This window comes from Hydractinia symbiolongicarpus, chromosome 3 (genome assembly GCF_029227915.1).
Source record: "Hydractinia symbiolongicarpus strain clone_291-10 chromosome 3, HSymV2.1, whole genome shotgun sequence".
In the NCBI taxonomy this organism is placed as follows: Eukaryota; Metazoa; Cnidaria; class Hydrozoa; order Anthoathecata; family Hydractiniidae; genus Hydractinia; species Hydractinia symbiolongicarpus.
This window is the reverse complement of record NC_079877.1, coordinates 25,250,581-25,264,943: the sequence shown is the minus strand read 5'-3', so window position 1 is coordinate 25,264,943 and position 14,363 is coordinate 25,250,581. Positions and strand designations below refer to the sequence as shown.

At 32.4% G+C, this 14,363-nt stretch overlaps 1 protein-coding gene across 5 annotated transcripts in view; it reads left to right on the top strand.

Annotated features, from left to right (window-relative positions):
- Positions 1 to 2,209: 2,209 nt before the first annotated feature.
- The window catches only part of LOC130636438 (rho guanine nucleotide exchange factor 12-like), a 39,737-nt gene continuing 27,583 nt past the window's right edge, over positions 2,210 to 14,363 (top strand). Inside the window, exons 1-6 of one of the 5 annotated variants that reach the window (XM_057446166.1) lie at positions 2,210 to 2,935; positions 4,549 to 4,612; positions 9,843 to 9,944; positions 10,191 to 10,240; positions 10,317 to 10,374; positions 14,248 to 14,307. In XM_057446166.1, the coding sequence (XP_057302149.1) occupies positions 4,591 to 4,612; positions 9,843 to 9,944; positions 10,191 to 10,240; positions 10,317 to 10,374; positions 14,248 to 14,307 (292 nt within the window). In that variant the 5' untranslated portion in view covers positions 2,210 to 2,935; positions 4,549 to 4,590. The remainder of the gene's footprint in view (positions 2,936 to 4,548; positions 4,613 to 9,842; positions 9,945 to 10,190; positions 10,241 to 10,316; positions 10,375 to 14,247; positions 14,308 to 14,363) is intronic. The other 4 variants (XM_057446167.1, XM_057446168.1, XM_057446163.1 and 1 more) reach the window with 4 other exon arrangements.

Here is a 14,363-nt window from a genome sequence, read left to right as displayed (position 1 = left end):
CCAGCCAGTTTTGAATACCTAGGGATGAGAATATACGGGACGAATTTAGTATGCTTGTAACTGGTGTACATAGAAAAAAGAAATGAGACAAAAGGTGAAATCGATTTGATAAGTGAGACAAAGGGTTAAATTAAGATGGAAAAGACAAAATCAATTTTCTTCATCAAAAAGACTCGAAATGAAGAAAGAATTTGTGGAAATAGAGGTTCTCGCTTTTTTAAAAGAAATGCGTGTGACTTTAACAATATTCTTTCGACGTTTGAGTTAAAGAAAATGTGTGTGTCAGACGCTCAATGCGTGTGAGTTGACATATCTGATGCATCACCTAGTAATAGTTTAAAGCCTCAAAATGATGTGTCCATGAAAAAAAATCACAGGAAAGCCTCTCATCAGCAAGTGCTAGCATCTTTATTTCTGTCACACAAACTTCAGAGCCAAAGAAGATTACTGCTGTAAAGAAAACAAATGTTACAAGGGAATTTATCTATAGCTGTGTTCTAGCTACAAACAAAAGAGGGGAGAGGTGCATTTGTGACATTTATTTCCTTTGAGCTACAATCTTTCAATTGTTTACAGCTGTAATAAGAAGTTTGATAGTTGTTGTGGCAAGTTAGCTATACAGTAGATCACAAGAATATAACCTTGATCTTCACATTAAACTACACCATTTTAGTGAAGCCCATTATTATTTCATTTATTTTTAGGGCACTTATTATATACTTACAATAGCGTTATGTGTTCTGTTTTAAAGAGGGGAGGGGTAAAGTTTCAAGTACCTTATGATGGATGGGGAGGGTGGGATACAAAAAGCAAACTTGAGGAAGCAAAGCAGCAACTTTAGAGTAGGATCAAAATAGTGAATATTTCAGAAAACATATTTTTAAATGCCCAAAGGGTGAATTACATAGGTTAAAGGCTAATATTACGTCTCAATTGCGCCTGGTGATATTATGCAGCCATGCTGTAAAGATTTACTATTATGAAACTTCCTGCAGAACTTGAGCTACCATCTTTATTTATATTACAGTTTGGAACGTTTGGCTAAATAGTATGGCCGACAGTAGTGCTTTATCCAAGATCCAAATGAACAGCACTCCGCTACAAGCATTAAAACCTTTAATATAAACTTAAGTGTTGCTTGCCTGCAAATTTTTTATATACCGGTCATGTCCAAGATATAGGAACAGAATTTATTAATTATCTCAATATTTTTTTTGTTTACGTGACATTTGACCGAATGCGTTGGTCAGTTGTTGTCCCGACACAGACAATTATTTCGTGACGTCTTGAACTAGCCATCCAAAATGTTTGGATCCAATGAAATGGTCCGAAACTGGGACGGCCTTACTTTATACTGTGCGCAACAACAACAACATTCCGGAGCGAGGGGGAAATCATTTCTAGACACTGTACCCTGCGAAATAAACCTCGAATGATATAGTATATTTATTTTTTAACTTCATAATAGACTATGTAATTATATTTTTAAAAAGAATAAAGTTTCAGCTACAAACAGAAATCCCTATTGAGTTATCTTTGGGTTCTATTTTCTCAATTGGATAAACTCTGGATGAGCAGAAAACAAATACTTCTGTTCTCCGGCAGACAGTGTCTAGTCTATTAGCTAGTAGATTTTTTTTATCAAGTCGATACTAGGATATGTTCTTTTAAAGTGATACATTATGTATATATGTTTTTGTTGTAAGTTTACTCGTTGACATGTGGAAATTTGCTGTCAAATTGTTTGATGTTTGTTTTGAATCACCTCCCACCTTCCCAGCAACAGACCTAGCTAGCTAGCTACCAAATTCTAAAATTGCTGTAGTTTTGTTATTATTGATATCTATGATGTTGTGCTTGCGGTGTATCTATTTGTACCTAAGGGTTTGTATAGCTATACAATAAGGCTGTTTGTTTCTGTAACTGTAGCTAGCTAAAATTTTGTGAAATAGTTTTTAAAACCATTTAAAATGTGTAGGAGATTTTTATGCTAGTTCAGTTGTATATTGCTTGACTCATCTCCACAAGGTTACCAGTTTTGTCATTCTATTGCATGCGATCATACTCATACTCCTCCAAACAGACCTGAAACAGAATTGGGCATTTTGTTTTCAGGACTTTATGGGTTATGTGTTTGGACCTTGCATTAAGGCTCTGGGAACAATTGACAGGTTATACTTTGAAATTATTGAGGCTAGTGTGAGTATTTGGTATATGTGTAAGTGCATTCTGCAAGAAAAGGAGGAAGGCATAAGTCAAATTGGAAATCGTTGCATTCTATATATCTATTGTTCCAGAAAAAGAATCAAAATATTATGTCCCACTGTATCTATAAATCGCTGCTATTGTGTCCTGTGTTGTTCCCAGCTTTGAGGAATCTATTTCAAGACATAATATTGTGAGATTTAACAGCAGAATCTTTAGCTGCATACTTGTTTAACATATTTTTATGTCCATTTTTCCCCTGTAAAGTGTAGCTACAGACATCTCGAATTTCAATGAGCCAACTAGACCTTATCTTGTCTTGCTTATGTTGAAAATGAAGAACTTAACAATTTCAAGTTCTGTCCTATTTTATCTTTTAAAATTAATGACCTAGCAGGGTTGAGCTAGCAGGCCATTTCTTAAATAAAACTATGCCAGAGCTACAAAAAGCACCCGCTAAAATAATTAGGAGTTTTTGTTTTCCATAACATATGTTATTTAAGCTGTATAGAAATGATGTTTGAATACTAAGGAATTGTCTTCAAGATTGCTTCAATTCGTATAATATTTTATTTGAATTGATCTCTATACGATTTTAGAAAGTGAAATACCGATGTGGATCGTTTAAAAATCATAAAAACGACATCGTAGAAAGCGAAGAGATCGATGTAGATCATTTAAACATCATGAAAACGGGATCCTAGACGGGGAAAAGATTGCTGTAGATCGTGTAAAAATCATAAAACAGCATTGTAGAAAGCGAAAATATTGCTTTATCACGAAAGCTTTTTTCATCACTTTATAGCTAATATTTTAGAAAAAGAAAAATTTCACAAGTGCAAAAAAAGCCCTCGTAATTTTTTTTACGAGTGTGCAGGCGAGTGCACGTGCGATCACACTCGTCTCAAGGAATGGCCTGAGCTGGGTTGTCACTCCTTCTCAAAAATCTCTAATTCTCCTTAACTATAAGCATTTCTTGTCAAAACTCCTTCAATTGCCTGTAAAAATAGGTAATTACTTAATTTTCTATAAGAAAATGTATTTCGCTACAAAAAATTAGCCATACAGGGCAATTTTGCTGAAAAAGGTTCTAAACTCAAATTTCTCTGTATATATCAAGTCTGTCTTGTTATCGCCTGCCCCAAACTACCTTTCAGCTTTGCCTAATTCTTTACACACCCTTCCTACATCCTTTCCAAGTATCTCAGCCAACTCTATCTTCCTATCTGGGTAATATCACTAATGCTAGTAATAATCAGCCTGCTTCTTAAATCATCAGAACTCTTTCTGTCTTTTAAATTGGTGTTACACATCACCCAACCCAACCATATCTTTTCTCTTGAAACAGTCAAAATCCTCCTGAATAACTGCCTATGTGAAGCAGGAAGATATATTTGTTTATATATGCACTGACAACAGAATGCTGTATTAAAAGAATATAAATCAGTCTACAATAATTTAATTTACATCACAATATAAAGCCATTTCATAAAAAAATTGGTTAAATTCTGGTCCATTTGACCGTTTTGAATCCTGAATAAAAAATTTCATAGTTTAGCAGTCAGTGACTTTTGACTGGGTGTTATTTTAAGTATATACTGGGAGTATATTGGTTCAGCTGATTTTGTTGTTTTTCCGTGAACAAAAAATTCAATCTTTTATCTAACAGTGTATTCTAATTCAAGACTGAATTATTGATATGTGAAATGTTAAATATTTTAATTCGGGCACATAACTTCACAATAAAAATAAATACGAGGAGTTTGATTGATGATGAAATTTTTTATTTTATTTTAACGAATATTTTGTCTTGTTACTACAAGACATTATAAACGTTGATAATGTCTTGTAGTAGTTTTGTCTTGTTACTACAAGACATAAATGTTGATAGTGTCTTGTAGTAACAAGACAAAATATCCATTAAAATAAAATAAAAAATGTCATCATCAATCAAACTTCTCGTATTTATTTTTATTATTAGGGAATGGCAATAACGTAATAACTTGCATTTTCAAAACAAATTGAAGGCCAGACTGTGTTTTTTTAAACAAAAAATGGCTTGTTAATGACAAGACAACAAAAGATAAGGATTGCTAGATATTATTCTTTTTTTTCAATTTGATACCTTTACATAGATTTTAAGTTATTTTGAAAGTAGCATGGCATTGACAGTTTTAATTTTTACATGCACATTGTACAGGTGTACTAGGTTCACAAAGCATCTAAAACCTGTTTCTTATATCAAAATTGTGTAATTGTATTAATTTAATATTGTTATGTCTTATACTCGTTTTGGAACAGAAGTAGTTGGTAATATTAAAACCATTTCACTTTCGCTTTTAGGTAGAATACTATAGTTAGAGAGATGTTATCATAGGTGGAAGTATGAATGAAGTAAGACGTCCAGGTGAGAGCTTATTTGTTTTGTTTTGTTTAAGGTTGTATGTTTCACTAACATCACTGTGTTTTGCCTGTTCAAAATAGGTGGCTTAAAATGCCTACAACTTTAATCCTGGTCAATTCCTTGCTGTGGAAGAAATCCTTGGATTTTTCCATGAATTAAGGACTAGTACTATACACAATACCCTTAAACTTGTGGTCTGATGATTTAACCAAGCTTGAGATACCATGTTGGTTGGTAATCCATTATTTTTCCAATTAGTGAGAATATAAAAGTTATATAAAAAATCCTATAAATTATAAAATTAACAACAAGAACAACTGTGGTATATTTGCTTTCTACTTTTACCTAATTACAATTTTGTTTTATCCTGGACCATAACGGGTACTGAATGTCTTAAATTTACCGCAAAACCAAAATTTTCCTAATTTTTTGTTTTGTTTTATACAGTCTGTTTTTTGAGTCGAGGAAGTATATACTGGTGTAAAAGTTTCGATTATCTTTTCTTCATCTTTTATCATTATCTATAAAATATAGCAAAACGTTTATTTTAAATTATTCTCTGATTTTTTTTTATGCAATGCTTTTAAGAATCAGTGTGCAAACATTGTATACTTTATTTCTGTACAATTTGATGAAATACACATGCTCCTTTTAATGACAAGATTATTGAAAAATAGCAGTGCTTGTGTTTGAGAACTTTAAAATTCCTTGCATTAATTTTTTTATGGGTAAGTAAAAAGAATGTGTCTACAATTTTGATGACTAAAGGAGTGTGAAGTACTTTAAGTGTTTTATCAACTTAAAGTTCTATAGATCTTTATAGTATAAACTGCACTGGGACCTTTAACAGGGATAGAAAATGAAACAAGTGTATTCAAATTTAAGTAGAACAGAGTGTTAAAACAATGCAAGATGTTGTTATTGAATGTTACACAAGGACAGGTCTTTTTTTTCTCGTTTAGATGATAATTACTAGGTTTTTTCTGTTATAGAACTATTTTAATCAAGATTTTTGTTATAGGAAACCCTAGTCCTTCTAATAACCCTGAAGAAAGGACGAATTGAAAAAAATGCCATCCCATTGAAGAGTATATTTCAAAAAACCTATAGCAGTATTATGCAGAATAAAATGAAAACCTTTTGAATTGAAAGTTTTCCTTTTACAAATGATTTAATGAGAAAATACAATATTCAATCTGATGAATAAAAAATTGCAGTGTTTGCTTTAAAAGTTTTCTAGGTATAATTTGTATATATATGTATATATTATTAGGTATAAATTCTTTCCATTTTTATGAAGTTCGAATTATGGAAAGTAATTTTGCAAATTTGGTCAGTTTAGGCAATCTACAAATGTGGAGAAAAGTTAATCAATGAAACCCCCTAAAAAATATTGATATTTTTTTAAAAATTGTTGATTTACCGGTATCCCCTTTCCTTCTTGCCAATGTTGGATTCATGTAGTGCTGATTATTTTTAGACCAGAGTGACATAGTTTAGACAATCAGAGACAACATTGATATGGAGATTGTAGGGATTTCAACTGCCATGTTTTTTATTAACTGTAGAACACAGTTTCTGAATTTGCCTACATGTCTTCTCTGCTGGGACAATTTTCTAAACCATACATTCTGAATTTTCTTTTGCTAATGCAGGTGCAGTTGGTTGGGTTTTGAAGTTCAGGTGCCATGTGCTCAAGAGATAAAATAAATGACTGCATGATATTCTAATTTTTCTTTTCCTCAGTACAGGCCTTGCCATGAGCAAATAACCTCCTGAGCAATTAATTGCTCACGTCAGAGTGTCCACGCGAGCAAAATATTTTTCGCTAAAAAAACTTTACATTTAGTCTCTCAGGGCATCTTTTTCAGGAGAGGCATGCGCCTTGGCACACACCTATATCGTTTCAGGTGTGTGATTAAAATGCCTGCCACTTTTCCAGTTTGGTCGGACATGTCCGTGGCTCGTTTAGAATTTTTGTCGGTTAAAACGTCTGACAGATTTCCGTCTTGGTCGGACACTTTTAGATCCCAGAATTATTGAATAGTTCTGGTCCTTAAAATCCACAAGCAAGCCTATTCATAACCAACCTGACCATCCTAGCTAAATCACCGACTCCTGTTTTTTAATTTTTTTTTCTGTATAAATTTTATGTACCTGACCTGTACCTGAACTTTCCAAATGAATTTGGAAGTTTTATTTAAACCATGAGTTAGAAAGAGGTAACTATAGAGGTTTGAAGTTGGTTGATCAAGTAATGAAAGTTATTGAAAGAGTGATTGATAAGTTACCTAGAGAAAGAATTGATATAAATAAGATGCGATTTGGTTTTGTTCCAGGGCGTGGCACTACAGATGCAATATTTTTACTCAGACAGCTTCAGGAAAAGTATTTAGGAAAAAGAAAGATCTCTATTTTGCCTTTGTAGATTTAGAGAAAGCTTTTGATAGAGTGCCACGTCAGGTTATTTGGTGGGCTATGAGAAAATTAGGTGTGGATGAATGGCTAGTTACAATGGTACAGTCTATGTACAGCAATGCTAGAAGTTGTGTCAGGATTAACGGTTCACTTAGTGATGAATTTAGTGTAAATGTTGGTATACATCAGGGTTCTGTACTTAGTCCTTTGTTGTTTGTTCTAGTCTTAAAAGCGCTGTCGATGGAGTTCAGAACAGGTTGTCCATGTGAGTTATTGTATGCAGATGATTTGGTTCTCATAGCAGAGTTGATGGAAGAATTAGTTGAAAAGTTTGAGAAATGAAAAAAGGACTAGAAGAGAAAGGGCTAAGGGTGAACACAGCAAAGTCTAAAGTCATGATTAGTAGCATTGAAGCCAAGTGTGACCTTGTAGTTGGAAAGTGGCCTTGTGGAGTTTGCAGGGAAGGGGTTAGTAGTAACTCAATTTTTTGTCAGACTTGCAAGCATTGTGTACATAAGAAGTGCAGCAGTATTGGTGGAAGGTTAAGAGCTGACATCCAGTTTGTATGCAAGCGTTGCAAAGGTGAGATTATAGAGAATGAAGTATTTCAGCTTCAATGATGTACAACAGTGGCTCGTTAGAGATAGTTGATATGTTGGGCAGTGAAGAGGGTGTTAAAAGAAGTGTTACTTGCAGGATAGGTTTTGCTTGGAAAAAGTTCAGAGAGTTAGTTCCTTTGTTGACTAGCAGAGTCTTGTCAATTGAGTTAAAAGGTAGGTTGTGTGAGGCCTCTGTAAGTGTCATGTTGTACGGTAGTGAGACATGGGTAGTGAAGCAGCAAGATCTTGACTGTTTAGAAGAGGGTCATTAATATACCCTGTCCAACCCATGCTAGCATGGAAAACGGACGTTAAGCCGAGAATGATGATGATGCATTTAAAGATTTTTTTTTTAATTTGAAAACGAAGCATATTTTTTCCTATTTGCTGAAAAATAAACAATAAATTTATGAAAACATACTATTGCATACTATTTCGGGCATGTAGAAAAGGAAGTTAAGATTGAGAGAGTCGCTATACCAGTAGACACTCGATCATCGTGTTTGAGGTTCACGATTTAAAACGTCCCCCACTTTTCTACTGCAAAATGAATGCGCAACAAAGATTAACCTTAATGCTTGTATCGCACATGTTTTACAAAATGGCGAATGAACTTTTCCACAATAATCACAACAAACCACACCATCTTTTCAGTTTTAGGTTGAGCGTTCGTGCAGGAATTGTACTTAAACAACCAATCAGTTCTTGAGAAAAACGTTTACACTCAAAATGTTAATATTTACGCGAGCAATAGAATCCTCGGTATTAAGCATTTACGCGAGCACTACGCGGACACGAGCAATTGCTCGCGACTCATGGCAAGGCCTGCAGTATATTTTTTTATTATCCTTGCTCTTTGAGTACTTTCAATAAAATTCTATGAATTGTCTTTTGTAGTTTTTACCAAAATTAGACATCAAAAAGTTTATTTATACATGTTCTTTATGTATTAATCCTGCAAGCGAGTTTATGTTCCCAAGCTCTCCATCACTGCTTGAACAATTTCAGAGTTATTTTCCAGCATAAGCCCTAAAATTACCGATTTTGATTCAGTTTCTACATTCTTTTTCTAAGCTGTTATTCATTATTTGTCTCTTCTTAAAGAGATAGAAGGTATAATTGAGAATTTTTAAAAAACGTGGATAAAAGATTTATTTTAAAAACTTGTCAGGCTCAAATACAACCTTGTTACCAGGGCTCTTTTTTACTTTTTGCTTAAGAATGTTGTTCAAAAAGTGAAAAAAGTACTGGGATGAGATTGGCTTAAATAAGAACAAATAAAAGTTTGAAGATGGTTCAACTTAATGTTCCTTATAAAACTTGAAGTGTGTGCTCTGTTTTAAATTAGGTCATAATGCTTAGAAACAGGCCTAAAGAATTTTAGAATAGCGTTTACAAACAGATTCTCTTAACAGACCTGCTTAAAAATGTTCTTTGCTGATTAAAAACAGGCTGGTAAAGTGTTTTAAAACAGTATTACATGTACAGCACCGCTAGAACAGTTCTGCAGCTCTTTAGCCACCTGACTTTCTTGTTTTTATCTCACCTAACCCTGACAACTTAGAATTCTGGTTGGAGAGGTGCATTAAATTAACCGAAAACTTAAATTTTAATTTTTTTGCTTATGAAATTTATGTCTATTGGTTTTCAAATTCAAAAAATCTATTGTTTTAAAAAGGTTCAAGTTTACAGTTTAATGTGTAAATTAAAACAATGAGAACATTTGATTTATTGCTCTATTAATTTTCATTTTACTTAGAGCATAGATACTCCTTTTTTTAATGGCGTTTGAATTGTGGCAGTTTAAACTGGGGATTCACTTCTACAAGTGTATTAAGGAATTTTTACTAAGTTAAAAAATCCTTGAAATATAGAAAATTATTGAATTGAAGAAAAGTTGTATTTTAAAAAGTATACTATGTAGATTTAAAAATGTCCAGAAAAAATAAATCATTTTACTGAAAGCATAATGGGCAACTCATAGTACATGTTCCACATGTACTATAGAATAACCCTTGAGATTAATTTTGTACACAAAATAAGTTAAGGCAGACACTAAGACATACATTTTTTGAGCACATTATCCAAACTCTTAGTTGTAGAATATGTAGTGTGCCTTGCCTTGTTTTGTTATAACTAGTAAGACTTGATATTTATAATTTTTTTTAGTAGAATTTTCAGATTTTTGTAATTTTTCCTACTTTTTCCATGTGCAGGTGGTTTGGTGCAACGATGTATTGTTATTCACAGAGATGAAAATGGTTTTGGTTTGACTGTTAGTGGTGACAACCCTGTGTATGTACAATCAGTGAAAGAAAGTAGGTTTGATGTTTCGTAATTGTTCGTGGGATGGGGTGGGTAGGGACGGTCTGATAAAATCACTGTTTCAAAAATTGACACTCATGTTGCAATCACTGTAACATTGTAAGAAATTGAATGTGAAATACATTTTACTGAGATTCTTTTAAAATTTCAAGTTTATAGTTATTATGGGTTGCGATTAGAGCCTTTTAAATACTGTCCGTAAAAACAAACTTTAAATTGTTATATTTTTTATTCATTAGATAGTGCTGCAGCTAAATCAGGCGTCCAGGTTGGTGATCAAATTGTAAAGGTAGGTGGCATTATGCAGTAGAGTGTACAGTTTGGTTTGAAATACATTTTGCATCAATTTTATGGCATATTTATAGGTGAATGGAACAGTAGTAACACAGTCAAATCACATAGAGGTTGTTAGACTTATAAAAAGTGAGTATTTATCCACAATAATCATAGTCTTTAAAGTCAGGGTGGTCATACTTTCTAAAATCTTCCAGGTAACTTAAAAAAAGGAGACTCTCAAACTATCCTAACCTAAGGTTTGGACCAAAAATATTGATTCTTCCTGAATCTAACATTGGTATCTATAAATAACGTATTTTTTCTTTATAAGTAGTTTTTTTTATTATCATGTTTTTAAGATGGTTTAACCATTATTTTTGTCAGGAAGGGTTTGACTATTCGTAACTGTCCATTTCCTCCTAAGATTTTAACAAAATCTCCTTAAAATGAAATGATTTTTATGTTGTTTTTTTGTAGTTTCTCATCAATTTTATCCTCAAAACCGCCTAAAATCTTCTAGGAGTATGTGGCCACTATGCCAATTTTCAGAAATCCAATGCTACTAACTTTATAGTTGACTGGACACTAGTGCATAGGGATGGACAGGATAAGGACATACGTGCCTACATAGGAGTGTAAGAGTAACATTTGGTGTTTCCAAGGACAAGGCTGTAGTCACAACAGAACAAAACTTTTTCAACAAAACATTCTTGTTGCTAATTTTAAACGTCTTTGTCTTGAACATAACATTAGCATTTGAATTAGTTGAAAGGATAACTGCCAAAAATGCTTAATAAATGCGCATTTAAAGTTATCAATGTATAGATATGATAGAGATAACTTGATTAACTTAATGCTAAATTGACGCTTGTTTCCTTAAATTTTAATTTTTTGTTAATGTTCCAATAATTTGGGATTTACTTTTGTATTGGTAAGAAGTGCTAAAATTCTCCTAAATATCTTTAAAATAATACTTTCAAAACGAGTGGGGAACAGTCACAATTTTTACAAATCTAATTATACCATTTTTAACTCGGATATGCTAAGCTAAGATAACTCGTGGTTCCTCTTCTTTTTGTAAAAAATAGAATGGTAAACTATGCCATTTACGGCTAAATTTATTGCAATCAAAAACAGGCAGTTTCCTGGATTTGTTTCCAGGAGCATAAAAAATTCAGTTGGATCCAAAAATTATCTTCAGAATGGTCGTTAATTAATTATTAACGTCTTGCTGAGAAGTTCAGTCTCACTAGAAATTCCAGTAATTTTGTCCTTAATTTATAACTTAGAATCTAGAAACAAAAATGTATTGGAAATTCTTATAGAAAAAGGAAAAGTGTGAGAAACATTGTGTTTCATCTGAAGAGATTATTGTGAAAGTTATTTTAGTATTTTCTAAAGAATTTGTGGAGTGATGTTTTTGTTTCTCAGTGCTTCGTTTTTGGCTATTTAAAAGCTAGAATAATTTAAATAAAAGCTAAGAGCGCTGCTGTTAGAAATCAAAATAATCAATTTCGGAAATTTTTTTTTATATTTTTGTGTCAGTTACTTTGAGCAAGTTACTTCTGATTCAGTTAACTGGAGTTTTTAAGACCGCGTGTTTCAAAATCAATTTTTTCTATACCAATTAATTTCTTTTTGAAAGCTTGTTTCCATTTGACTGCATTTTCCGCCATAACAGAAAACGATCACGAGTTTTTTTGTTTCTTTTCAAAAACGTTTGTCAATATTTAACAAAATTAGAGAATTTGCCTTTATCTTCGTTTTTTTCATGAGACTGAGAATTCTACAACGGTTTATATTTCTTTGTTTTAAGACAGTCAAATTATCTCAGACAAAAATCGCCACTTTAATCGCGCTTAATCTTTATTAAACAATCGCTGGAGAAGATTTCATACCGCAAGAATCCGCCTCCACCGTAGAGGATTTACACTTGCAGCTATATTTAGCTTGTATACTCATGTCTTGTTAAGTCATAGTAAACACGTTATGTTTGTCTTCTTGTATGTACAAAAACAAAGACAAACGTCTCGACCAAACTCCATAATAACGCTGTTGTCCCTCTTTTGAAAAAAAAGCAACAAATCTGCAGACGCTAACAGACAGTTAATGACTTAATTCGTAGTGGCTTGAGTAGCGGTTTTTATACAGTTATGTTGGTTTTTTATTATGTAACGGCTTTCGCAAGCATTGCGTGAATGATGTAGAGCGATTCTTTTTTCTTTTTTTTTTTGATAAGTTTTTTTCATGTGTGCTTTTATAATAAATTAAAAAAAGTAACAAATAAACATTAGTATGAATTAGAAAGATAGGAACGTGACTAATAATTTTTACCTTCTTGTAACATGTTTCTGTTGTTGTTTTTAGTAAGACTTGGAAAGTTTTTTTGAAAACATTAGCGAAACTATTTAACGACGTTCCTCAGAGCTGTGTTATTTTAATGAGGAGATCGCGGTCATATCGAGCGTTTCTTTGTTGTTGAAAGCGTTTAATAAAAATTACTTGTGCAAACACGAAGATTATTAAGTGGGATTTTTTAACAGCGTACTAAAATATTTTCAGCTATGAAGAAAGTGCTACGTGATTTTAGAGAAGGTTGGTTGAGTTGTCCGCATTTACGAAGAACAACTTTCGCATCTATTTTACTCGTTTAGTTCTAGTAAGTGTGAGAAAACCTTGGAGAAAAAGTTTTAGCATTGCAGATTACTTATTTGCGATCATCTGTCGATGTAATGATCCGCGTAAATTATTTACGGCGCTAAAACCTCGCAGTTTTTTATGTTCTTACATTCTTCAAATTCAGCATCCAGAAGCATATTCGTTTAATCGTATCTTAAGCGAATTAAATTAGTAGCGCCCCTGGGACTGCTTTATTCATAGAACATTCTTATACCCATACAAAGTTTGTAGCGACCGGTATTCTCGCTATTTTAAATCCACGGAATACAGCAACATGATTTCCGATTTAACATACATCGCCGTTACGCAGTTTTTTTTCTTTGTTAGTAAAACTTGTCTAGAATAAAATTAAAATGTTTTTCTCTTATGAAGTCTTCACAATCAATGCATACTTGTTTTTAATATACAAACGATTTAATCCTTGAGTGGTTAATAGTCTTGCTTTAAGCCTCTTTTACATTACGATGTTTCCAAATGCAATTATTAATGCAAAAGTATGAGGTTTTACTTCCCACTCCAAGGAAATTATTTAAATAATAGCAACAAAAACAAAAAAACTTAGTTGTGGTAAGAGTTTGTTCACACTGCATAAATCATTTGACTTAGAAAAATAAAATGTAAATACCATATAGACTTGAGCGTATTGCAAATTGAAATGTTCTGCATAGTAAACTTTTTCTGAGATGTAATTACCATCATCATGCAGTTAATTGGGTTAATGGAAGCTAATTAAAGAAAGAAATCAGCTTTTGTGGCTTATGTTAGTTAAGGCTATATCTACACTATGAAATTTATTTAACACAATTATTTTTCACAAATTTGGTAGAAAGGAAATGTCTCTGGCAACTTTAAAGTGCCACAAATATATAGGCTACATTTACACTTTGAATTTTTTTAGGCTATATTTACACTGCACATTTTTGGCAATAATTATGAAAATAGGTTAAAATGACTACCTCAAGTACTTTTGACCTTAAAATTTGATTGCTGATGTAAATATCATTGTGTAGAAGCTCTTTGATTTTGAATAAATTTGAATTTAATTAAAGTCTATCTTCTGGAATTATAGACATCTAAGTTTTAAATAAAGAATTCAAATTAAAACAAGAAGAATTGTAGTACATTGAAATATATACAAAATGCAAAATTAAATTGTCAACTACTGGCTAAAAAACGTTTTAAAAAACTGTATCATGTATGTACAAAAATTTTGCAATATGACCTCACCAATTGTTGATGAAGAATTTCAGGAAAATCCAATTAAGTAAATTAATTAACTCATTGATAGCATAGTATATCAACTGTTGGAAAGTAGGAAATAAAAATTGTTCTTTCATTCAGGTGGTTCATTTGTTACTTTGACTCTTCTTGGAAAAGATAATCTGCCGAAATCGCCATCAGGTAAGCCTAAAAACTAGACTCCCTTTGCCTATTACAGTAATCAAAGATATTATAAA